The sequence below is a fragment of the Muscardinus avellanarius genome, assembly GCF_963383645.1.
Source record: "Muscardinus avellanarius genome assembly, chromosome: 1".
In the NCBI taxonomy this organism is placed as follows: Eukaryota; Metazoa; Chordata; class Mammalia; order Rodentia; family Gliridae; genus Muscardinus; species Muscardinus avellanarius.
In genome coordinates this window covers 30,088,232-30,112,198 of record NC_137786.1, presented here as the reverse complement: position 1 = coordinate 30,112,198, position 23,967 = coordinate 30,088,232, and the positions used below count along the sequence as shown (strand labels likewise).

The 23,967-nt window shown below is 39.0% G+C and overlaps 1 protein-coding gene across 2 annotated transcripts; it reads left to right on the top strand.

The window, feature by feature from the left end:
• Positions 1 to 1,298: 1,298 nt before the first annotated feature.
• C1QTNF3 (C1q and TNF related 3) lies at positions 1,299 to 19,011 on the top strand (the record flags this gene model as incomplete). Of its 2 annotated transcripts, none has more annotated exons than XM_080719282.1 (6): positions 1,299 to 1,382; positions 7,413 to 7,524; positions 9,604 to 9,758; positions 12,596 to 12,725; positions 16,209 to 16,308; positions 18,852 to 19,011. In XM_080719282.1, the coding sequence occupies 6 exons, from the start codon at positions 1,299 to 1,301 to the stop codon at positions 19,009 to 19,011; spliced, it is 741 nt and encodes a 246-aa protein (XP_080575408.1). The 2 variants fall into 2 exon arrangements, with proteins under 2 accessions (XP_080575408.1, XP_080575407.1); XM_080719281.1 differs by having other exon boundaries at positions 1,299 to 1,601.
• Positions 19,012 to 23,967: the final 4,956 nt, after the last annotated feature.

Below are 23,967 nucleotides of genomic sequence, written 5' to 3'. Positions count from 1 at the left end.
CCAGTGACTTTGTTAAGTGAGTAAATGAGTAAATGAAATGATATGTAAATAGAAGCAAATTTTAATGACAGAGCTGTATAAAGCCTCTTAATTTATTATGGCAAAAAGGTTAGGAATGTCCATTTGCTCTTTGGCTGAATTAATGAAAATAAGATAAAGGAAATGATAATTCTCTCGGTCTTAGTATGTTTGGAATAATGAGCTTGGTTTGCAACTTTCCATTTTTTTTAAATTTTATTTTTAGTAAAGAACATGCCAGAAGGAAGAACAGTCAGAGACAAACTTCAGGAAGAGTTAGTGCTAGATAATAGCTTCCCAGGGTGCCTGCCCAGGGAGGGGTTGTGTCTCTACCTGTCAAGGACTTGATTGACTTTGATGGATTCTTTCCCTCCCTTCCTTGATTCTTCTCTCTCTTTGCCAGGGATTGAACCCAAGGGCATTCTACCTCTGAACTGCACCCTGAGCTTCCCAGACTGTTTTGATTATTATTTTGAAGCAGAGACTTGCTAAGTTGCTGAGGTTGGCCTCAAACATATGATTCTCTTGTCTCCACCTGCAAAGAACTGGGATTACAAACATGAGCTATCATACCTAACTTTGATTTTTTTAACCTTGGCTTTTGGAAACTCAAGGGAAAAGGAAATGCAGCCTCTGTGCAATACAGCCAAGACTGTGCACCTGATCCAGCTCAGTGTTTTGTCATCAACCACCTCCTCTTACTGGTATCCCAAAGGGAAAATGGGTTTCTTTAAGTGGACCAAATGAGGAACTGTTATCTGTACATCTAGAGAGCAAGAGCTCTGCCAATGGACTTCAGTGGGTTCCTGCTGCCATTTCAGATGGAATTGATGCAGCTTAAGCCCAAGTTTCCTGGCAAGCCCAATGGTAATTTTTTCCAAGAGGCATTTTAGTCTGCGAACGCACAGCTTTTCCGTGTCTAATCATGAAAGCAAACCACTGGACACATGCAGTTTCCAGCTGGTTGTGTATGTTTCCTTCCCACTCTAACAAAAACGTGCCAAGGTGTGACATGTACACACTCCACCAACTGGGAGCTGTGCGCACAAACCTATCTTGCCTGTAGTGTGGGAAAGTGATGAATGGGGGCTGTTCTGCCCAGGGAGGAGGGCTGCTGTCACTCTGACGTGCCTGCAGCTTTATTTATTACACACCCGAGTATAAAAACCACCCCGCTGGCTACAGCTTTCTTCCCCAGCCCTGGCATCTGCCCGAGGAGCGCACAGCGCCTGGAGCCCCCCATCGTCATCCTGAGAAGGCTCAGCAGCTCTGTTAAGATCATGCTGGGGTGGCAGCTCTTCTGTTGGCACCTGCTGGCTCTGCTTTTCCTCCCATGTTGCCTGTGTCAAGATGAGTACATGGAGGTGAGCGGAAGAGCTAATAAAGTGGTGGCGAGGATACTGCAAAGCCACCAGCAGACTCGCCGTAGCGGCTCCTGGAGGGAGGAAGGGAGAGAGCGGAGCCATCCTAAAACTGGGACTGTGGATAATAGCACTTCTACAGACCTAAAACCCCCGAGACCAGATGAGCTACCACACCCCGAGGTAGATGACCTAGCCCAGATCACCCCGTTCTGGGGCCAGGTACTCCGAATTCTCTTCTAAGGGTTTCTGTCAAAGTTTAATGCCTGTTGCTGTTGTTTTGGCTAAGAGCTGCAGGATCAGTGCTTGAGAGCAATTTTCTGAGCTGCCACCGGGTCTCTCTCTGGCTTGCTCTGGGCTGGAAGATGGGCTGCCAGTCTCTGGCAGTGATGCGCTGGGATAGTGGCCGTGGTATCACCCGTCAAAAAGGGTGACCCCAGGCACCCGCTTCCTGCTCTGCTGGGGCTTGATTTGTGTCTTGCTTTGTTGGTGCAGAAAAGATTGCAGATCTATGCAGACAGATACATCTGCTATAGATAATCATTTGCTGATCCCAGGAGAGTTGGAATCTCTTAATCCTTCCCAGCAGGGAGAAGCTGTCTTTTGAGTTTGCCAAAAGCAGTCAAAGATTTTTTTTTTTAACTTTGATTTGTGAGTTTACTGTGGTATTTCAGGCCAGTCTTGTTTATTTGATTTATAGCACTCCAGGCTGCAAAGCCTTTAAGATCTTTTTTAGAAATAATCAAAGGGTTAAAACAAACAAGCAAAAAATTGCATATTTAAAATTCAAAGTGTATGGTATAATTCCATGCCTGATGATCACAGGGGTCTTGATTTTTTTTTTAAGGTCTAAGATCAGTATCTAAGGGAATATCTCTAATCCTTTTAAAAATTGTTTTGCTAGTGCTATGTGATTATATACCATAGTGAGGTTTAATGCGATAAAAAATGCATGTGCCCAGCTCTTTTTCTATAACAACTTTAGTTCTTTTAGTATAGGAAGGGAGTTAAGGTTTTAGTATTGCAAATTGCTAATTGAAGGAGCTCAATTTAATTTAAAACACTAAGAAGAAGAAGAAATAGATTTTGATCTACCTCAAGCAAATCACAAAAGAGGAGAGGGAAGAAGAGTTACTTTGATTATATGATCTTTGAATCAATAACTTTTACTACAAGAACTGATGTTTTTTATGCATTAAATAGGTCCATAAATTTTTCACGCAGTTGAAATCTGAACTCTTTCTACTACAGATTGTAAAGTGTGGGTTGATTATCTGGTCACATCCTCAGAGGAGGATCACACACAGAATTAGCTGTAGATCTGGGACTAACCTGGCACTCCTAACTGGACCACACAGTGCAGTTTCCTTTTTTTTTTTTTTTTTTTTCTGTGCGGCTGAATCAAGGAACCACAGAAGGAATCATAATGTCTAATAGAATGCCAGTTTTAGAGATTAGCCTTTCTTCTGATAGTCTTTTGGCTAAAGCACGATTGATGCTAATTTGTGTTTTCCTTAGTGGCAAAGGGGTATTAACTTTTGTCTGAGTCCTGGTTTCAACTTTTCTTTTCCAATGGATGAGGTTCTTTCTGGCCACCACACTTAAGGCCCCTAGAGGCAGCAGAAGGAAGTTAGAGGTTATCATTTATCATTATTTCCTGGCAACCAACATCTAATATGTCACTAAAATCCATATTATATTTCTACTTCACCCCACCTTATAGTCTTGAGTTCCTAAAGTGTTTTCAAACAAATCCTATCATCTTTAAGGAGATTTAGAGTCGCTGATATTCTGGAAGTTTTCAGAACAATTATTGTACCAATGGATGTACGTACACAAACTGAATTGAGGAGTAAACTATGTCCTTTCTTCTTTCCCTACTCTTTCCATCCTTTTCTTTTACTTCTTCTCCTCACTTATTCCTTCCCAAAGCATTCCCGGTGCTTCTACTTTCTACCAAGCTTTAAGATGGGAACCGAGAATATCACTGCATTCAACCTCCTATCTCCAAGCCATCCTGAAGGGCTCTAGTGGGGATAAATTTTTATAAATTCACTAATTAAATTTAATTAAATACTACGTGATAAACAAGGTCAAAAGGCAGTTGAGAGCTGGGCACAGTGGTGCACACCTGTAATCACAGTACTTGGAAGGCTAAGAAGGAGCATTGCAGGTTCCAGGCCAGCCTCAGCAATTTAGCATGCCTCTTTAAAAAAAAAAAAAACAAAAACAACAAAAAAAAACCATTTAAAAGGGCTGGGGGTATAGTGTAGAGGTAGAAGGACCTGGGTTTCATCCCTAATAATAAAAAAAGGCATTTGAGTAAAGAAAGGTTGGAATAGTTTTGGTCTTAAAAGATGAGACAAAAATATGATTATGATTATGTGTGTATAGCAGAAATTAAAAACCAAAATGTGCCAGAATGAAGGTGTTCGAGAGATCCCATGAGGAGCTGGTTGTGGCCAGAGCTCCAGAGCTGTGGTGTTGTGGTGTGTGTGTGTGTGTGTGTGTGTGTGTGTGTGTGTGTTGGGGGGGAGGGGGAGAAGACAATAAATTATTTTGAGTGCCAGTCTGGAAAGGATTCTTTCAGCTGGTGAAGGTGCTTAGACTTTATTACCAAATATTTTGTTGGCTTTTCATAGCGGGGCAGTGAAGTAATCTGAGCTGTGCTTTAGAAAGAGAGCTGGCCATGGAGTCGGTGGTGGACTCTTGTGGGCAGAGCTGGGGTGGGCAGACCCATATTCTCTTTTCTTGGCAGTTTCTTCTTCACAGCCTGTCATTCTCCCTTTTCAGTCTATCACCCTCTCTCTAAACACCCATTGCTCCTCTCCTTTCTCTTTTTCTTCCTCTTCTCTTTTCTTTGGGTTGAAGAAGGAACTCTGAATTCTCTCAGAAGCTGTTAATAGTAGAGCTCAGGTCTGAAGAGCTGCCCCTTAGGCTCCCAGTGGCAAAAGGGGGTGGAGCTTGTCTTAGAGACACCCGTTTTCTTCCAGTGCAACTCTTGCATGCCTTTAGTATATGGATTCTACCTAATTTTAGAAGGGAGATGATAAACCTAAGAGGCTCATAAATAGCAACTGCCTATATGGAATCTCTATTTTACCAAGAAGAAAGCTTGTGAATTAACACATGTTGTCCAGCTTGTCCTAAGAGTTCATCAAAAGCTTTAACAGTTTTGTCCCATTTGAATGGACTTTGAAAGACGGGGCCAGAGGAGGACATGGGATGAACAGGTGGGGTCTCAGGAGGAGCACAGTTAGCAGTAGCCAGAGTCTCTCATTGTATCACTGGCAGCTCTGTGCTCTCTACCTGCCCCCAAGTGGTTTGCACATACACCGCTAGTCCTAGCTAGCCCTGGTAGTGAGTAACCCGACCTCCTGGTGCCCAGACACTAGACATTATTTTTCAAATTATTCTAAATTATTATTTGAGGTATGGAAAACTGTTAGTATTTTTGTTTGCATCTTAGAGCAGGAAAGAAAATTAACAAGCATAGCATCCAGCCCTCTAGTTTAATAGATGAGAAAAATGATGTCTGGGAGCAGCAATTTCTCTAAGGTCATGCAGATCTGAGATGGGAATTCTGGTCCCAATCCATGTCCTGACATTCTTTAAATATCTCAGTATTTCCATTTTATTCTTACACAAATGGTTCCACTTCAGAATTTCTCCCCCTTCCTTCCTCCTTTCTTCTCCATTCCTGAAATCCATCATTGGCAGAGCCCTGGATTTCCTGGGGTCTAATGTATTTTACATTAGCAAGACCATACTAGGAAATGTGGAGCCCTGACTTCTCACGTTACATCTCGGTTTAGAAGATGGGACGGTGCCATGGTATCTTTACTTTCCAAGTATCCTAGAATCCCTTGTCTCAGACCAGTTTCTTTAGTTGATTTTCTTCCCTTTACCAATTTGACGAAAGTCTTTCATAGGTTCTATACCTATTTAGATGTGGACCTAGTAGACTACTTGAGACTGAGGGTTAGCTCCAAACAACTACTCCTGATCTCTTGACATTTGGGTTTGTGCTGTGGGAAGAGAATGCTTGGACCACAGATACTAATTCTCAAAGTGTGTGTGTGTGTGTGTGTGTGTATTTTTATAATAGCTTCTAGGAAAACTTTAGAAGAAAGGGAAGACAATAAACAAGCCTATTTTTATTAAAATGTTAATAAAAGTACAGTCTAACTATATAGCAATTGTGAAGTCCTCACTGTTTTCTGCTTGGATTTCTAGTGATTGAGAATACTTAAATTTTAAATTTTTTCTCCCTCTCTTTTGTCCCTTTTCCCCTCCAACTTTTCCTTCCTCCTTTAATTATTTTTTTTTTCTATTTGTGGTGGCAGGGGTTGAACCTAGTGGTACTCTACTACTGAGCTACACTCCCGGCCCTATCTTATTTTTCAGTTTGAAACAGGGTTTTGCTAAGTTACGGAGGACCTCACTAAATTGTTAAAGCTGTCCTGGAACCTGTGATCCTCCTGTCTCAGCCTCCCAAGTAGTGGTATTACAGACTTGTGCCACCATATCCTGATTCCTCACATTAGTTTTTAAATAAATCCTTTAGCAACAATATGCTGTTTTCAAAAAACCGTTAAAAAGCAATTGGTGTCTAGGAGAGTTCCCGTGAATATTTTGTATGACATAATTAAGAGGCAAGTGGCCAACTGAGAGGAGAGTCCAAAGTTTCTAAGTTTATTTCCATCTCTTCTTCCAGTCAACTTCCACTAGATCTCTAGCTTCTTCACAGGAAACACACATTTTAGGACCTTATATAAATATGCAATTTACTCAGTACCGTGTCTGAGCATATTTAGTACACAGTAGTGCTCACTAAGTATTGGTTCAAACAGTGGGATAAGCACTTTGAATTTTGAAATAGAATGTGTGAAACATCACATCATATTAGATACTTGTAAAGAAGTTAAAATTATTTTAAAATGTAGAGATAATCAAAATATATTGGACATGTAATTAATAACAATGTATTGTATTCTTGAAATTTACCAAGAGAGTCTATTTAAAAATTTTCCATGACATAAAAAGTATGTGAGGCAATATACCTATTATCTTTATTTCACTTCACAAGGATGTATACACATTTCAAAACAACATGTTGTATGTGATAACAACATACAACTTGTATTTGTCAATTTAAATAAGTAAATAAATGTATTAGACTAAAGAATACTTAGCTAAGTCAATTCAAATTTCTCTGGCTGTTCTAAGTAGTTACTAGTCTGCTGGCCTTGAATCTATGAGCTTTCTGTCTCAGCCATCCAAGTACTGGGATTACAGGCTTGAGCTATTACACCTAGTTATATTAGAGCTTCTAAGAATTCTTAACCCAGTTCTTAATCCAACATCAGGAACATAGTGTTTCATAACTGTGTTTGAAATTGATAAGTTTTTTTTTGTGTGTGGTACTGGGGATAGAACCCAGGGGCATCCTATCTCTGAGCTACACCCCCAGCCCTATTTTTTAATTCTTTTTTTTTAAAACAGGGTCTCATTGAATTTCAAAGAGCCTCACTAAGTAGCTGAGGCTGACTGCAAACCATGATCCTCCTGTCTCACGTCCAGAATGCTGGGATTACAAGTGCACACCACCACACCTGGCTAAAATTGGTAGTTTCTTAATTGGGCGTCATCCATGTGGTCTAGTCACATTTGAGGCTATTGTGTGTTTGGAAAAAGAGGAAAGGCTTCTGAGTCTACTTCTGAAGGTTTCTGCCTTTACTGTCATGGTAGCTTCAGGAAGGTTTGTCCAGAAATACTACCCCACAGCCCAACCATACCACCCCAAAGTATGTTCTTCTGTTGACTTGTCATTGCCTTTTCCTTTGATCATTCACTCATCTCAGCTGCTCCCTAAGCTGTCAAAATCCCCACCTTACACCCTACACTATCTTTTCTGATGTGGTTGTGGGTTGATTGAGGTTAACCTTACGTGTCAAGGTCAGAGGAAATTTAAAAATTTCTAATTTTTCACAAATGCCTTTGCCTGAAGCTTCTCTTTCTATCTTTTTAAAGCCCCCACAAACTGGAGGACTACCCCCAGACTGCAGCAAGTGTTGTCATGGCGACTATGGCTTTCGTGGCTACCAAGGACCACCGGGGCCTCCAGGCCCTCCTGGCATTCCAGGTAAGGATGAGCAAGATGCTCTGACAGTCTAATTGCAGACAATGCCAAAATAGGAGCCAGGAGCAAATCTAAATAATTAGGATTATATGTGTGTGATCCAAAGGGTGCATGGAAAAACCAAGAAGAAAGAGAGTTGGGAAGGAAGATGGGTTCTTGAGGCCAATCTAGGTAGAACCATAGCATTTATTTCTTTAGAGTAGCTTAAAGAATCTAAAAGGCTCCAGACACCCTGGGGTATCCGACTTGTAGGCTGAAAGGCTCTTCACCAGCACCAAGTATGGAAAACCTAGCTCTTAAATGGTACCTGTTCTTCACGTTAGTGTGTCAGTCAGCTTTTAGTTATTGTAATAAACACCTGAGATAATCACTCATAAAGAGAAAGTTTATTTTGGCTCGCTGGTTTGGAGGCTTTGGCCCTATAGCGATGGGCTTGTGATGAGGTGATACGTGGTATTGAGGGGAGCAAAGTGCAGCAAAACTACTGACCTTGTGGTGGCTGCAAAGTAAAAGAGCGAAAGAGGAAGAGACCAAGGTCCCCACCCTCTTCAAGGGCACGCCCCCAGTGATGTCTCACTGCACACTGCCTCTTAATGTTGCTAACACCTCCTGCAGGCCTTAAATACACAGGCCCTTGGGGAATACTTCTTTACACCAGAGCAGCTAAGATTTCTCCCAGAGCATGCTTTATGCAGTATACTTTCCTTAGCTTCCAGGAGATTTATGAAGCAGAGGCAGATAGAGAGGAAGGCTAACTAGACTGTGAATAGTCATCTTCATGATGCGATGCACTGAGCCGTACATCCTTCTGTGTGATTAGAGGTCCAGCTAAGCACCCCTCATGCCCACCATGCACACCAGTCTGAGCTGTTGGTTGATTTTCATGCCTCACATGTGCTCCTGGACACAGTTTTGGGCTCCAGGACCACAAAGTGGCATGGGGAATGCTGGAGAAGCTGTATGAGGTCTCTCTAGGCCTGTGGTTCAGCCACCTGCACTTTACTGTTCCAGCTTGTCAGGTGCAGTATGTTCTGGGGATGTCTAGCACACTGGTTGACCAGGGAAAGAACATGCCAGAAACCCTTTCCCTGAGGACTCCCAAACTTGTCAGGGATTTTGTTGAATTTCTCCCCCTCCTCTTCAGATCAGTCCTTGAGGATAGGACCTGTTCTCAGAGCTAGGCCAAAGCTCACTTGTTCTTCTTTGACCTACTCCCAGTGATGTTAATATTTATCAAATATGGCTTCATTTTTTGTACTTTTGGATAACTTCTCACATGAACCCAAATTTATAAGAGAAAAACAATCCCATGTTAGACTTGAAACCATGATTACTGCCATGGAACCTACATCCCTGCTTATAAAGCATAGCATACACTAGGAGTAGGCATGGGGAAGGGAATATTGTGAGCCTCCTGAATTCTTTTCAGATCAAAACTCTTCCGAGGTTATAGGACAGATTGGCCTTGGTTAAATGTTTTCCATTAGGAAATGGCTTTGTCCTTGGACACTTTAACCCATATACAAAGTTCATCCATCTGGAAGGATTGTATGCTTGATATGATGCCAGATTAAAGCTAGCATGCTATTACTATGTCATTAAATGTTTTATTTCTGGATTCTTTTCATAACTATATAATGTCATTTATTAAAAGATGCCATTGTAAAAAAAATTTTAGCCCTTCTAATTTTGATGGATATTTCTGTGGTTTCCAATCTCTGCTATCTTATTTTTAGGATATACTTTCATTGGTGCATTGTAATTATACATCATAATGAGGTTCTTAGTGATAAAAGCATATACACATACAGCTATTTTAAATGATAGTATGATGGTCAGTTGTCCACAGAATTTTTCATCTAAGCCTTGCTTTATAGAAGAACAGGCTTTGGAGTCTTATGAGCTAAGCTATTTTCAAAGCCATTTGATGATGCTTCTTGCCTGTATTTGGGATTGTTTCAAATGGTTCCCTTTCCAATACTTTGGTCAGTTTTGAAGGAAGAGGTTGTGCTTGTCTAAAAATTGATGGTGATGAGTTTGAGTGACTGGATTTTCTCATGTGATGATATGTGGTTGTTTAAGGAAACCATGGAAATAATGGGAACAATGGAGCTACTGGCCATGAAGGGGCCAAAGGTGAGAAAGGAGACAAAGGTGACCTGGGACCTCGAGGGGAGCGGGGGCAGCATGGCCCCAAAGGAGAGAAGGGCTATCCGGGGATCCCACCAGAACTGCAGGTAAACCCCCTCTGCACATCTCCAGGTGGCCTCTGCACCTGCCTGACCACTAGGGATCAGGAACCAAAAGGTTTGAATGCTTCTTCAAGCCTCCTCCAACCTTGAGAGTAAACCCCACTCTCAATTTGCTCATCTACATCATAGAATATTTGCTTAAGAACTATGCTGTCCAAACAGAGGATTTGAGGTCATTATCGGGAGGAGAGCAATTTATGAAGTGTGAAATCCAGTTCCTTCATAGGACCAATTTTTAGGCAACCCTGAATGTACACTTATTTCCTGTTTTCCACATAAGAAGATAGGTTAAATAAAAAAGGTTTTGGCCAACTTGAATATATGAACTTTTAAATATAGAAATGAAAAGGTTAAGTATATACTTAGAATATTTTAAAATTTAAATCATATATGTGGGTATTAATATATATTGTTTTCTATTGACTCAGATTTTATAGCTCAATTTTATTAAATTTTTTATTGGTGCATTGTAGTCATACATCTTAAAGGAGTGCAAGATGGTGGAGGCATACATGCACACATCACCCAATTAGCCCTTACCCAATTCCTGACCCATTCTCTCCTCCTCCTTCTCATGTTTGGCTTAGTGATTGACATTGATATGTTTGTTAATGTAGATCATGTGCATTAGAGAATTTCCCTCTTCACCCCTCCCATCCCCTCAGTTAGGTCATCTTATTTGTTCATCTATAGTATCTCTTTTTTTTTTGTCTAGAGTTCTTCCTATGACCCATTTTTCTCCCTAGCTTTTGCATATTAGTGAGTGCATCTGATTTCTTATTTTTGTGACTGACTAATTTTGATTAGCATAATGTTCTCCAGTTCTGTTCATTTCCCTGTAAATGACATAATTGTGTTTTTCTTTATGGTTGAATAAAATTTCATTATGTACATATCCCATAGTTTTGTAATCCAATCTTCTGTTGATGGACATCTTGGCTGGTTCCATAATTTGGCAATTGTGAATTGTGTAGCTATGAATATAGATATGCATGCATTAGTTTGGTAGTTTGGTTTCCATTCTTTTGGGTAGATAACCAGAAGTGGTATTGCTGGATCAATGGTAAATTCATTCCCATTCTTCTGATGATCCTCCATAATGTTTTCCAAAATGGTTGCACTAATTTAAGATCACACTGACAATGTATTAGAGTTCCCACTTCTCTACATCCTTGCCAGCATTTGTTGTTGTTTTGTGTTTTGATGATTCCCATTCTAATTGGAGTTAGATGAAATCTCAGGGTAGTTTTAATTTGCATCTCTCTGAATGCCAATGATGTTGAGCACTTTTTCATGCATTTATTGGCCATTTGAAATTCTTTTTTTTTTTTTGGTGGTGGTACTGGGGGTGGAACCTAGAGGCTTTCTACCTCTGGGCTATACTCCCAGACCTAGTTTATATTTTGTTTGTAAACAGGGTCTCACCAAGTTGCTGAGAGCCTCACTAAGCAGCTGAGGCTGGCTTCGAACCTGTGCAATCCTCCTGTCTCAGCCTCCAGCCACCACGCCCAGCTGAAATTCTTCTTTCATGAAATGTCCATTTAGTTCACTTGCCCATTTTTTGATTGGCTTATTTGTTTTCTTGGTGCTGAATTTCTTGAGTTCTCTATGTATTCTAGATATTAGTCCTCTATCAGAAGAGTAGGTGGTAATAATATTCCATTCTGTTGGATTTCGGTTGAGGATCTTGATAGTTTGTTTTTGCTGTACAGAAGCTCTTTAGTTTAATTCAATCCCACATATTGATTCACCTTTAGTTTCTTGTGCCTTTGAGGTCTTGTTGAGAAAGTTTTTATCTGTGCCTATGTGTTGCAGTTTTGGACCTATGCCCTCTTCGAGGAGCTATAAGGTCTCTGGTCTGATTTCTAATTCTTTAATTCATCTTAAATTGACTCTTGTGCAGGGTGAGAGAGTGGAGTTTATTTCCATTTTTCTGCATATGGTTAACCAGTTTTGCCAACACCATTTGTTGAACAGGCTATCTTTTTTCTAGCATATGTTTTTGGCCCCTTTGTCAAAAATCAATTGGCTATAAAGTGTGCAGATTTGTTTCTGAGTCTTCTATTCGGCTCTGTTGGTTTATGTATCTGTTTTTTGCCAGTATCATGATGTTTTTATTCTGTAGCTTTGTAGTATAGTTTAAAGTCAGGTATTGTGATTCTCTCATGCATGGTTCTTGTTGCTGATAACTACTTTGGCTATTCTGTTTTGTTGTTGTTGTTGTTGTTTCAAATAAATATAAGAAATGATTTTTCTATGTCTATAAAGAATGACCTTGGTAATTTAATAGGTATTGAGTTGAATCTGTAGATCACTTTTGGAAGTATGGCCATTTTGATGATATTTATTCTGCCTATCTATGAACATAGATGATCTTTCCATCTTGTAAGATTTTTAAATTTTCTTTTTAGGGAGTTTTATAATTTTCTATACCCCCAGTCCTATTTTTTATTCTTTATCTTGAAACAGGGTCTCACCGAGTTACAAAGGGCCTCACTAATTATCTGAGGCTGTCTGTGAACCAAGATCCTCCCAAATGCTGGTATTACAAGTGAGCAACATACCAGGTTTCAAATAGTATTTTAAAGACTAATGTTCTTTAAAACATATATTCAGAACTGTTACTATATATAGTTATTCTAATAGCTGCATCATAAACATGTTAGAAATTGCCATAGTGTATTTGATTCTTTCTCCATAGGATAATATGTAAGTTATTTCCAGACTTGCCTTACAAATAATTTGCAATAAACTTCCCTATATAAAAACTAGATTTCTTTAAGATAAATTTCCTGTTAACTAACCATCAGCTTCTTCCTTAGATCGCATTCATGGCTTCTCTGGCCACTCACTTCAGCAATCAGAACAGCGGGATTATCTTCAGCAGTGTGGAGACCAACATTGGAAACTTTTTTGATGTAATGACGGGTAGATTTGGGGCCCCAGTATCAGGTGAGTTGTAAAGATAGATTAATTACTTAAACAATATTGAAATCATGAAAGGAGAGTAAGGGAGGAGAAGAGGAAAAGGAAGATTGGATGGATGAAAAAGAGGGAGAGAGGGGGAGGGAGGGAGGAAGGGAACATGAAAAGAGGGATGGTAGAACAGAAGGATGGAAGAACAGAGAATGGCAGGAAAGAAGAATGGAAGGGAGGGAGGGAGGTAGAAGGTGTAGGGTCCAAAAAAGGAAGACACTATGGCAGTAAAAAACTTTTTAATTCAAGTTAAAACAAGAAGCTCATATAGATGTCTATTTAATTTCAAAGTAAGTAAACTAGAATCTGAAAAGACAAAAACATTTTTAAAATTATTACCATGACTATTAAGATTATTAATTTTGATTTGAACTGAACCAAATAATTCTGAAGAGAGAAATTAATTCTGTCTGTAAAAGTCCTCAGAACATAATTCTATTTTTTTTTTTTTTTTTTTGCGGTACTGAGGATGGAACCCAGGGGCGTTCTGCCTCTGAGCTATACCCCCAGTCCTAATTTTTATTCTTTATTTTGAAACAAGGTCTTACTAATTAGCCGAGGCTATCTGCGAACCTGCAATCCTCCAGTCTCAGCCTATCAAGTACTGGGATTACAAGCGTGCACCACCACACCTGGAATCTTTTTGTCATTAAACAAATATAGATATACCTGTAAGTGAAAGTATTAGGAATAGGATTACTGAGTCAAATAGGAAATATATCTGTTAAGTTTGATCAGCTTTGCCAAGTTGTCATATTACCAGTATATTTATATTATTGTTCTGCCTAAGTATTCAACCAGACTTCCCATATGCCTGTTTTTAGTTCCTCGCCTTTTCTGTCCATTTCTACCATGAGTTGCTACACTCTCTTTTTTAATGTTCGTTCATAGTGACATTTCCTTTATTCATGCATTTAAAACGCAGAATATTTAGCTACTTTTTCATCTCCCATGTGACAATATTTCTTCTTGATAATCATTTTTTGGGGGTAAATCTTGCTATTCTTTCTTTCCTACTTTTTAAAATTAACTGATCGACGGATGAGCTGGATTTTCCTACGCCAGCTATATGTAGTAGTTTTGAAGGGAGGAGCCCAACAGCCTTCCAGGCTAGGTATCTCAGTGTCTCCCTCTCCTGCTGCCAGGAAAATGACTAGCTCTTTTAAGTATGGTCCCTCTGTGTGTTTTTCTTGTGTGGCCACATTTCCTCTGCCTCTCCAGACTTCCCCAGGAAGGTTTGTGAAACCATTTCCTTTGCCTTATTTTTGCTGGCAGATTCTGAGATTCGCCACCACAGGACTGCTTTCTATAATCTATACTTTTTCTAGCACATTCGCCCCCAGACACAGCCTTTGCTTCAACTCAGTCCTGCTCGTAGGATCCTTCTTCAGTAGCCGCACTTCACAGGGGCCCTTCTCCATCAGGGAGCAGAGTTTCCCTGGCACTGTTTGGGGTCTGCTGACACCTGGCCTCGGGGCCCAGCCCAGCCCCCTCACTCACCGATGGCAGAGTTGGCAGCACTTCTAGGTGTTCTGAAGTGTGTTGATTTTTGTCAGTATTCTAGTGTGCAAAACATGGATCCTCTTTTGGTTTTGGTTGTTCAGTTCTCCTTGCTCGTCTCTAACGTATTCATAAGGGGAAAAAAGCAAATTCTGATAAATGCAGTGACCATGTTGGACTTATCGCAATGCTTTGAATGTGTGACTTTTCTCTTACCCATTTTAAGTCAGAAATAAACTATCATATGAAATGATAGAAGTAATCTTTTATCATACTTCAGTCAGCTTTGAACATACTTATGTGGGTTTTTGATTTGAAAACCACGTAAGGTAGCATAAATTATGCTATAATTTTCCTATAACTATTTTGTTAATCACAGTGCTGCAGCTTATGTAAGTGCCTAGCTATACCTGGCCAAATGTCCTATTGAGTTCATTGGCTTTACAATCAAAGCCTAAGGAATCAATATCTTATTTTTCTTGTACTGAGAATTGAAATGCTTTACCACTGAGCTATACCCCTAGCTCTTTTTATTTATGTTTTAAATTTTGAAATAGGGTCCCATTAAATTGCCAAGGCTGGCCTCCAACTTGTGGCCCTTTTATCTTAGCCTCCCAAGTACTGGGTTACAAACATGTGCCACCAGATCCAGCTTATTTAGTATTTTAGAACTCTCTTGACTGGACAGCATTCTGATAAGAATAGCAATCAAAAACATATGAAAAAGAAAAAGGAAAATAGCACTAGACATTCTAGGCATTCCCACTTCTTTTCCAAGGGTGCAAATAACTTAGAAGCTCTGTGGGTGCCATATTGAATCCATCTGATTCTGAATCACATTGAGCTCAATTTATTGCCTGAACCTCAGTTAAATAAGAAACTATAGTTTTTTATTTAAACCTCGCCAATAGGTTGCAAAATAGCCATTTTATTTTTCAACTTTTGGAGTAATGAAATAGAGAAAGCTGATATTTGCAATTACTGCAACATAGACTAGGAAACCTGAGTACAGATGTGTTGCCTCTGGTTTCAGTACCTTTCGTTGCAGAGAAAAGTCTCAGGTAACTATAATATGTAATCACTTCTGTGTTTCTAGTTCTAGGAATTTAATTTATTACCATCTGGGTTTAAGTCCACTCATTCTAAAATGTTTGTGCAATCTATTTTTCTAGTACTTATCATTTTCAAAGGAAAACTAATATAATTCCAACTTTATCTTTTTGAAGCATTGAAAATTGTCATGTATGTGTATGTGAGTGTGTTTATGTGTGGATATGCATATGTGTGGATCTAATAGGAAGTCTTGCAAAATGTAAACACTGACAAAACATAAACTACTTTCAGCCCTTTAATTTTTGCCTATCTTTGCTTTTCTACTATTTTTGTTGTTCCCAGCACTTGCTTTTTTTCTGTTTGTTTGTTTGTTGTGTTTTTTGGTTTTTTTGCAGTACTGGGGATGGGACCCAGGGGCATTCAACCTCCGAGCTGCACCCCTAACCCTATTTTTTATTCTTTATTTTGAAACAAGTTCTCACTGAGTTGCAAAAGGCCTCCCTAAGTAGTGGCAGATGCTGTCTGTGAATCGCAATCATCCCCTCTCTGCCTCCCAAATGCTGGGATTACATGCGTGTGCCACCACGCCCAGCTGTTCCCAGCACTTTGAATATGTATTCTTGGCATTAAACAAAGCATAACCGTACTTCTTTATTTGGTTCAATCTTTGTAATCTTGTTAGGGCTGCACACTGTACACATAGAGGAGTCTCAAAAAATTATAATACACTTTGAAGGTAAGCTGATTAAGGGACACTCATGTACATAAAGGCCAAAAAGAAGCTACATATTACATATAATATCAGCAAAGGAAGGATGAAATTATTTTATGTATCTACATGGTATCTTTGGGTCCTCCATGTATGATGTATTAACATAAACATGGGTGACTGCCTGCCTTTTCCAGGTGTGTATTTCTTCACCTTCAGCATGATGAAGCATGAAGATGTTGAGGAAGTGTATGTGTACCTTATGCACAATGGCAACACAGTCTTCAGCATGTACAGGTGGGTGGTCTCTTCTACCACCAGGTCATCCATGCCGCCACGGTTTGCACAAAGGAAGGACAATGACAGGAAAGTATGTAGCAATGACCAGAGCCTCATGCGACTTTGTCCTCCATGAGATCTCCACGTACCAGTATTTGGTGAGGTTATCATTACTACTTGAGAAGAAATAAGTCAGATAAACTGGAGCATCAACAGGTTGATAAAAAGTTTCCAGCTAGTTACTAGCAGCATTCCCAATCATTGGGACTCTTTCCTTTATTCATTATTTTTTCCTTTTCTCACTTGTACTTTCCCATTCTCCTGCCCCCTTCTTTTTAGGTTTAACCCCTTGGTGCCATTCTCCACCACTGCCATACTGGCAGGTGGAGAGAGTTGGGAGTAGGTCCCTTTCTTTGAAACCTGCTGGTGCTCTGATATTTAGCCTAGCAACCTGGCCCTAGGGATCCTTGGGTAAATATATTTCAAAAAGATATCTTACTTTTGCTCTGACATTAGCTAAAGTTGTGACAGAGGGCCAGAGAGCCACTGCCTTTCCCATAGTTAAATGAACTATGGAGGACTTGTGACCGTTATCTTTTCCCTGGTATTTCTGATGACTTGCCATGATCCCCCTTTCCTTCTGAAGCCTGGCCTGAGTGAGAAGATTCATTTTGAAATGCCTAGGAGGGAAAGATGAGTTAGGTTAGATGAAATTGCTGCAAAAATACAGTTTGAACCAGAACAGAGTGGCTCGGACGTGCTAGAACTATCTTTCTTGACAGCTCAGGGTTCCAGGTCAGAAAAGGAGGAGCCTGGGAGCAAGGCCGGAAGAGCAGACTGTGCTGAGGTTGGGAGGCACTCTTTCCTCATGGTTTTTAGGGACTCGGGCTGATGAAAACAGATCTTCCGTCTATAAGACTTACTTATAAATTCTAACTGGCCATTATCACTGCCAAGAGTCAGAAGGAGGATAGAGCAACAAGCTTATGGAAATGTGTATGCATCAGGCATTCTGTTCAGAGAACCTAGTTACACTGTTCCTAACCCCACCAGAGAAATGCGAAATCAGCAAGGTAATGTAGTGCAGTCCTGTGGAGGAGGGAAGAGTGGATTCTGGGGAACATTCTCCTCTGCCCCTCTGACATCCAAATAACTACTGGGCTCTTCCTTCTGTACGTGGAATGCGTATCTCCCCTGTCTTTTCCGATGGTAGAGAAAGCATAAGCCACCATTCATGCATCAGGCTCACAACCCAGGATTGAATGATGAGCACTCCTTTGCATAGTCAGGCCCTCAGCAGTTTCTCTCTTCTGTCCTTTTGAAAGGTTTTCTTTGTTTTTCTCTGGCCACATCTAAAAGGTGAGTAAACCCTCCTCAGGACTCTTACACAGCCAACTTCCAGCTGGTGCAAATTTGAGAGCAAAGTCAAACATCCCAAGCCTGTTTTGGTCCAGGGTGACTCTTTGGTAATGCCATTTCTTCAGAAACCAAGAAGGTTTGTGTCCCGTTTGCTTCTATTCAGTTACAAGTCTTAGTTAATCATACCCAGCACAACTTTCTTGACAGTTTTTAAACTTGTTCTTTCTTTCATTAGTCTTCTTTCTGCCTTTCTCTCAATTTCATGATAGTTCCCAAGAGATCTTTTACAACCATAGAGTTGGATAAAAAGGCAACATTTCCCATCTTTGCATTTATGAGTGAACATTATTATTATTTGTTTTCGAGTCTGGAGATAAAACTCAGGGTCATTCGATCTCCAGCTACACCCTGCCCTATTTTTTGTTCTTTATTTTGAAACAGGGTCTCATGTCTCAGCTCTTCCAGGTACCAAAGCACTTGTCACTTTTTAAAAGCTTGGTGGGCCTCAGCTGTCTAGACACTATTTGCTTCTGTTTCAAGCATGTCAGTTCTTGTCTGAACTCATCTTTTGTAGAAAAATCTTAAAAAAAAAAAAAACCAATGACTTTTTCCAATTATTTCCTTTACATAGCATGCAGGCATTAGGTCTACCTTCCATGCTATGACATTTTCCCAGAGCATACCATGAATCTCCAGTTTTCCAGCCCACATTTGTTTCTCCACTGCATCCTGCCTGACCACGAGACAAAGTAACATATTTCCAATTTGGTTATGGCAACACCCTCCTTGAGTACCAAATCCTAGATTAGCCAGGGGGAAACTAAACTGATATAACAAAGACTTGACCATAGTAGAACTTTCTTTTCTTCTCATTAAATATTCCAAAGTGGAGATTCTGGGCTGGATCAGGGGAGGGCTGTCCTCTACATAGTAGTCTCCAAGAACCCAGATGTCTATCTGTGGCTCCCAAAGTCTTTCTCGTTGTTGTCATTAATGCTTCAGACAGTCGTAAGGAAGAAGGAGGAAGGAGGAGTGTTTGTGAGATTTACTGACCAGCCCTAGTAGTGGCACATCACTTCTGCTCATGGGCCATTTAGAGAATTTATCACATGACTAAATGCTAAGAAAAAGGGAGTATAGACTTAGAGGAACTGGCTGTACATTGCAAAGACTAAGTCACTTGTGCCTCTTTTTCTTCCCAGCTATGAAACAAAGGGGAAATCAGATACATCCAGCAACCATGCTGTGCTGAAGCTGGCCAAAGGGGATGAGGTTTGGCTGAGAATGGGCAATGGCGCCCTTCATGGGGACCACCAGCGCTTCTCCACTTTTGCGGGCTTCCTGCTCTTTGAAACTAAGTAAATAGATGAATAGAACAGTTCTGATTTGGGAAAGATTTGTAACAGAGCTGGCATTGTTATAATTTGAGGAACATTAAAGTGGAGTGTTCTCCATGCTATATTAAAAAAATGTATTGGTTACACTACTAATCATGCTACAGGTACACCATGAATGTTGGATGACTCAGGGGCTCAGAAGAATAAACCACAAAGCAGTCTCCCCAGATGACCTCGATGAATACACTCAGCACCTTTGTCACTCTTCCCTGGGTAACATCAGGTACTCAACTGCAGGTTGGAAATAATTGTTCCCATCAGAACAGTCCTTGTAAAGAGTGTTGGTGCTTTCTAATTCCAAGAAAAGTGGGCAAATAGTATTAATATCATGAAATTAGATTGAGAAAGAAGCATTTAAAAAGAGTTTTGGTGCTCTATTTTTTAAAAAGCCAACTTTCCAGAACCCTGAAGTTTTCAGTTCATTATTCTTTATAATGTTTCAGAGAATATTAAGTACAGTGATCACGATAGGCAAGCGCAAAAATAGGGTAGCCTCCCAGGACCTATGTACTAGAAACATGCGTAAATCTTTGGGAATTTTTTGATCCAGTGGGATTTATTCATGAATAAAGAAGTGCTTTTTGTTTTTTTAATTATATTAGTTACAAATAGCTGTTAGATAGTACATATACAATTAGACTGTAAATATACAGCACCCATAGATAATTAGCTCCTCTTTTATGAAGATACTTTTATAATTAAATCTCGACTTCTAAAGGCTTGCACTGTTAGAAATAAAATTTTCTAATTTTATTAGAACAGTAGATCCTTATTGACTCTGGTTGCAGAAGTGGCTGAAGTGAGAGTAGGTCAATATAGATCTTAGCACATTCTTCCTCTTAATTTGGAAATAACTCAATGTATTTATGCCTTTCACACATTGTGTTGGGTCAAAAGAGCTGCAAACTTGTATATATACAGCCAGACTAATGGATGCAAAATACAAAGATATTCCATTTAAGAGACCTACAAGGAAATATCTTAATTTTTTAGATTCAGTAACAAAATGACATGACTTCCTTGGTTACCATATTTAACTAATGTTCACAGAACAGTTTTGATATAAAAGGTATTGTAAGAGGTATCATTTGGTTTGTGCCTGAACTTCTCCAGCCCAAAAGTTTATTCTCAAAAGATTAAATTTAACACTAAAACAGTATTCATAAGAATGTGTCATACATTATGAAGATATTATTACCCCAAATCTGTTTATTTTAAACAAAGTATCATTGAAATGTGTTTACCCTGATGTCAAATTGTTTAAAGTGCATTAATGAGATGCCTTATCAGAGAAATATCATATGATGAATTTCTTTTGACATGATGAGACTTAATGTATTTTCCATTACAATTTGAATTTTTATAAAGGCCTTGAAGTATGAATTTTCTTGTCTTGCTTACCCTATGGCCAGAGGCAGAGAGAGCTAAAGGGGCACCTAAGTCAGCATCTTCTATGCTCAGTTCAGCCTTTGCCCCTTGCCTTTGACCCACAAATATATTTAAACTCTTCCTGAATTCACATGAAATGTTCTTTTAAAGTGATGTTCCTGATCAGTAATTTTTTTTGTTTTACATATGTTTCTCTCCCCAGGGGTTTAGAGTCATGAGGTTGAAATTTACTAGAATCAAGTGTCTTAAATATTTCACAGAAGTGCATTGACAATAGATATTTGAATATTGATGGTGGCCAAAGATATTTCATATCTAAAAAGCATGTGTTACCTAATAGTGCCTTTGAGGAAGATTTTGACTTGTCTTTAGATGAAATTGCAGCAAGATAAATGTAATAAGCATATGTGGAAATAAATACACTTTTATTAAATGTATTATTTTCAATATTCTTATCGAAGTGTGTAGTCATATTGTAAGTCATGTGGTTAACACAAAATAAAGAGACATCTGAGAAAATATGTTAATCTTTTATTCAATAAAAATGATGTGATTTCTTTGATTGTCATACAGATCAATTTTGATATACCAGATATTGGAAAGGTGCCACTTGGTTTTTGCCTAATCTTATCCACCCTAAAATCTATTCCCAGAGGATAAAATTTGCCATATCATATAGAAGATGTTAACAGCCATACAAATCAGTGATGTGAGCACAGAACCAGGTCGCTTGTCTCCCTCAAAACCTCCACTTTTCAGTTATTTAATTGTTAAAACTTCAAACTTTTAAAACACGGATGTTTACAGGGGTTATCATCATCCACCTGGAATCCTTCTATGTACATGCCTAAGTTCTAGTTTTCATCTTAGTAGAGACACCCAAGGTCTAGTGACAGGCAGGTGGAAAGCCTCTGTGGCTCATAAACAAGTCCCAGGTGTAAAGAAAAGTGATTCACAATGGAGATGGGAGAAAATCCATGTAATTATCAATGTTTTCACAATTTTATCCATGACCATACTTATATAATAGTTCCCCTCCATCTGCAGTTTTATTCTCTGAAGTTTCTATTACTAACCATAAACAAAGGTACAAAAATATTAAATGGAAAATAAACAATCAAATTTTAAATTGGGGGTCATTCTGAGCAGCATGATGAAGTCTCATGCTGTTTCTTCCATCTCCGCAGGCAGGATGGGACTCACACCTTTAGTAATGTCCCTGAAGTACAAGACAGTGATTTTGGCAATTCAGATATGCCAAAGAAAAGCCATAAAGTGCTTCCTTCAATTAAAAAGGTAAAAGTTCTCAATAATAAAAAAGCATATGCTGAGGTTGCTAAGAACTACAGCAATAACGGTTCTTCTATTGGTGGAATTGCAAAGAAGGAAAAATAAATCTATGCTGTGCTATCATACTTCAAACTGCAAAAGTTGCAGCTACAGTGCATAAGTGCTAGGATAAGATGAGAAAAATGTTAAATTTGTGTATGCCCACATAAGAAAATAAACATAGTATACAGAGGATATCATTTTTGTGCGTGTGTGTGGTGATGGGTATTGAACTCAGGGCCATTCTACCTATGAGCTATATTTCCACTCTTATGTATTTTATTTATTTTTTATTACAGGGCCTCGCTAAGTTGTCAAGGCTGCCTGCAAACCTGCCATCATCCTGTCTTATTCATCCAAGTACAGGAATTAACTGGAATGTGCCACCACTCCTGGCTTGGAGGGGGTATCTCGCTATGGTTTTACTAAACCTTCAGAACACTCTCAACTGCTACTGGGATCATTTAAAATACTGAAAGAATTTTGTTGAGTGCACCATGAAAAAAGGCTGAAGTAAAAAAATACAAATAAATTCAAACAGAGGATGGACTATAAAAATGTAAATCTAGCCAGGTGTAGTGGCGCATGCTTGTAATCACAGTACTTGGGAGGCTGAGACAGGAAGATCATGTAGGTTTGAAGCCAGTACTTGGGAGGCTGAGACAGGAGGATCGCACAGGTTCGAAGCCAGCCTCAGCTACTTAGTGAGAGACAAGTCTGAGAGTATAGTTCAGAGGTAGAAGGCCCATGGGTTCCATCCTCAGTACCATGAAAAAAAAAAGTAAATCTCAAAAGATATAACTAAAATTATTGTGAGATACTATAATATTTCAGGAGCTACTAAGGCATTTAAAGTATAATTTGTACCTTCCCTGAGTTTTCAACAATATAGGGGATAATGGAGTTAGGGGTATGAGGTAGAGTACATGCATGGGCAACATAAAGTAGAATATATATATATATATTATTATTTTATAATAATAAAATATATTATTTTATAATAATAAAATATATTATTTTATAAAATAACAAGCAGGAGCATTCTACCTCTGAGATACAACCCCATTCCTTTTTATGTTTTTATTTTGAAACAAAGTCTCACTAGGTTGCTGAGGCTGACCTCGAAACTGCAATCCTCCTGTTTCAGCTTCCCAAGTACTGGGATCACAGGTATTTGGTACCTCTCCTGACTAAACTTTTATTTTTAAACATAGTAATAAAAAATCACTTGACTTTATGCTTTGCATATATTTTTGTATCTTAACTATGATCCAACCTAACATATTAAGAGCACTATAAAGTGCTACTTAGGACCATTTGATAACATAGTTTTAATGTCTGAATAATTTCCTTAACCTTTTTTTTATTTTGGGAGGGTTTTTTATTACAACTAGTGTGTCATGAGCATTCTTTGTTTTATTTTTAAAAACATTGTTTATATAATTATTTCCTTTGGTTAAATTTGTAGAAGTAGAATGACTTGGTCAAAATGTCGATATTTTTTAAAGCTGTAAAAAATGTCAAGTGTAAAACAAACTTGGACTTAGGTAAGGAAAGACTTTTCCTGGAAGGATTATTGCAATAGGGAGAAGGTTCTCTCTATGAGATTGCATCTCAAAGGACAGGCAGAAATGGTCTTTTACAGAGAGTTATAAATAAGCCCTGAAAGACCCAAGAATACAGGAATGGGCTGATTGGGTGGCAGTCATAACTGGACAGCTGACCAGAGAATATTTTTCCCTGAAGTCAATGTCTCCTGGGGGCCACTAAGGAGAGGCTATTCTATGTTCCAGTGTTCAAGGTGGGGCAAAGTTAGGGCAAAGAAAAAAAGCCTTCTAAAATTTGATCAAGTGAACTTACATTTTGTATAGATTGAACAGTTCAAAAAATTTATTCTTCAGTCAAAGATAGTTGTTTCTCTGCCGCTCATTTTATCTTGGCAACTGTTTGACATTACTTTTAGTAATACTGTGAGTAGGACAAAAGACCCTCTCCTACTGGAGTAGGTGAGTTACATTAGGCAAGTTAATATATTTTAGTTTCCTCATTCATAAAAATAGGATACTCTATTAGCATGTATCTAAAAGCACTATTATAAGGGATAAAGTAGTTATCATGTGTACTGATTATCTATAAATAGGTAACAAATACCCACAAAAGGTAGCTTAAAAGAACAAGTATTAGCCAGGAATGGGGGCACATG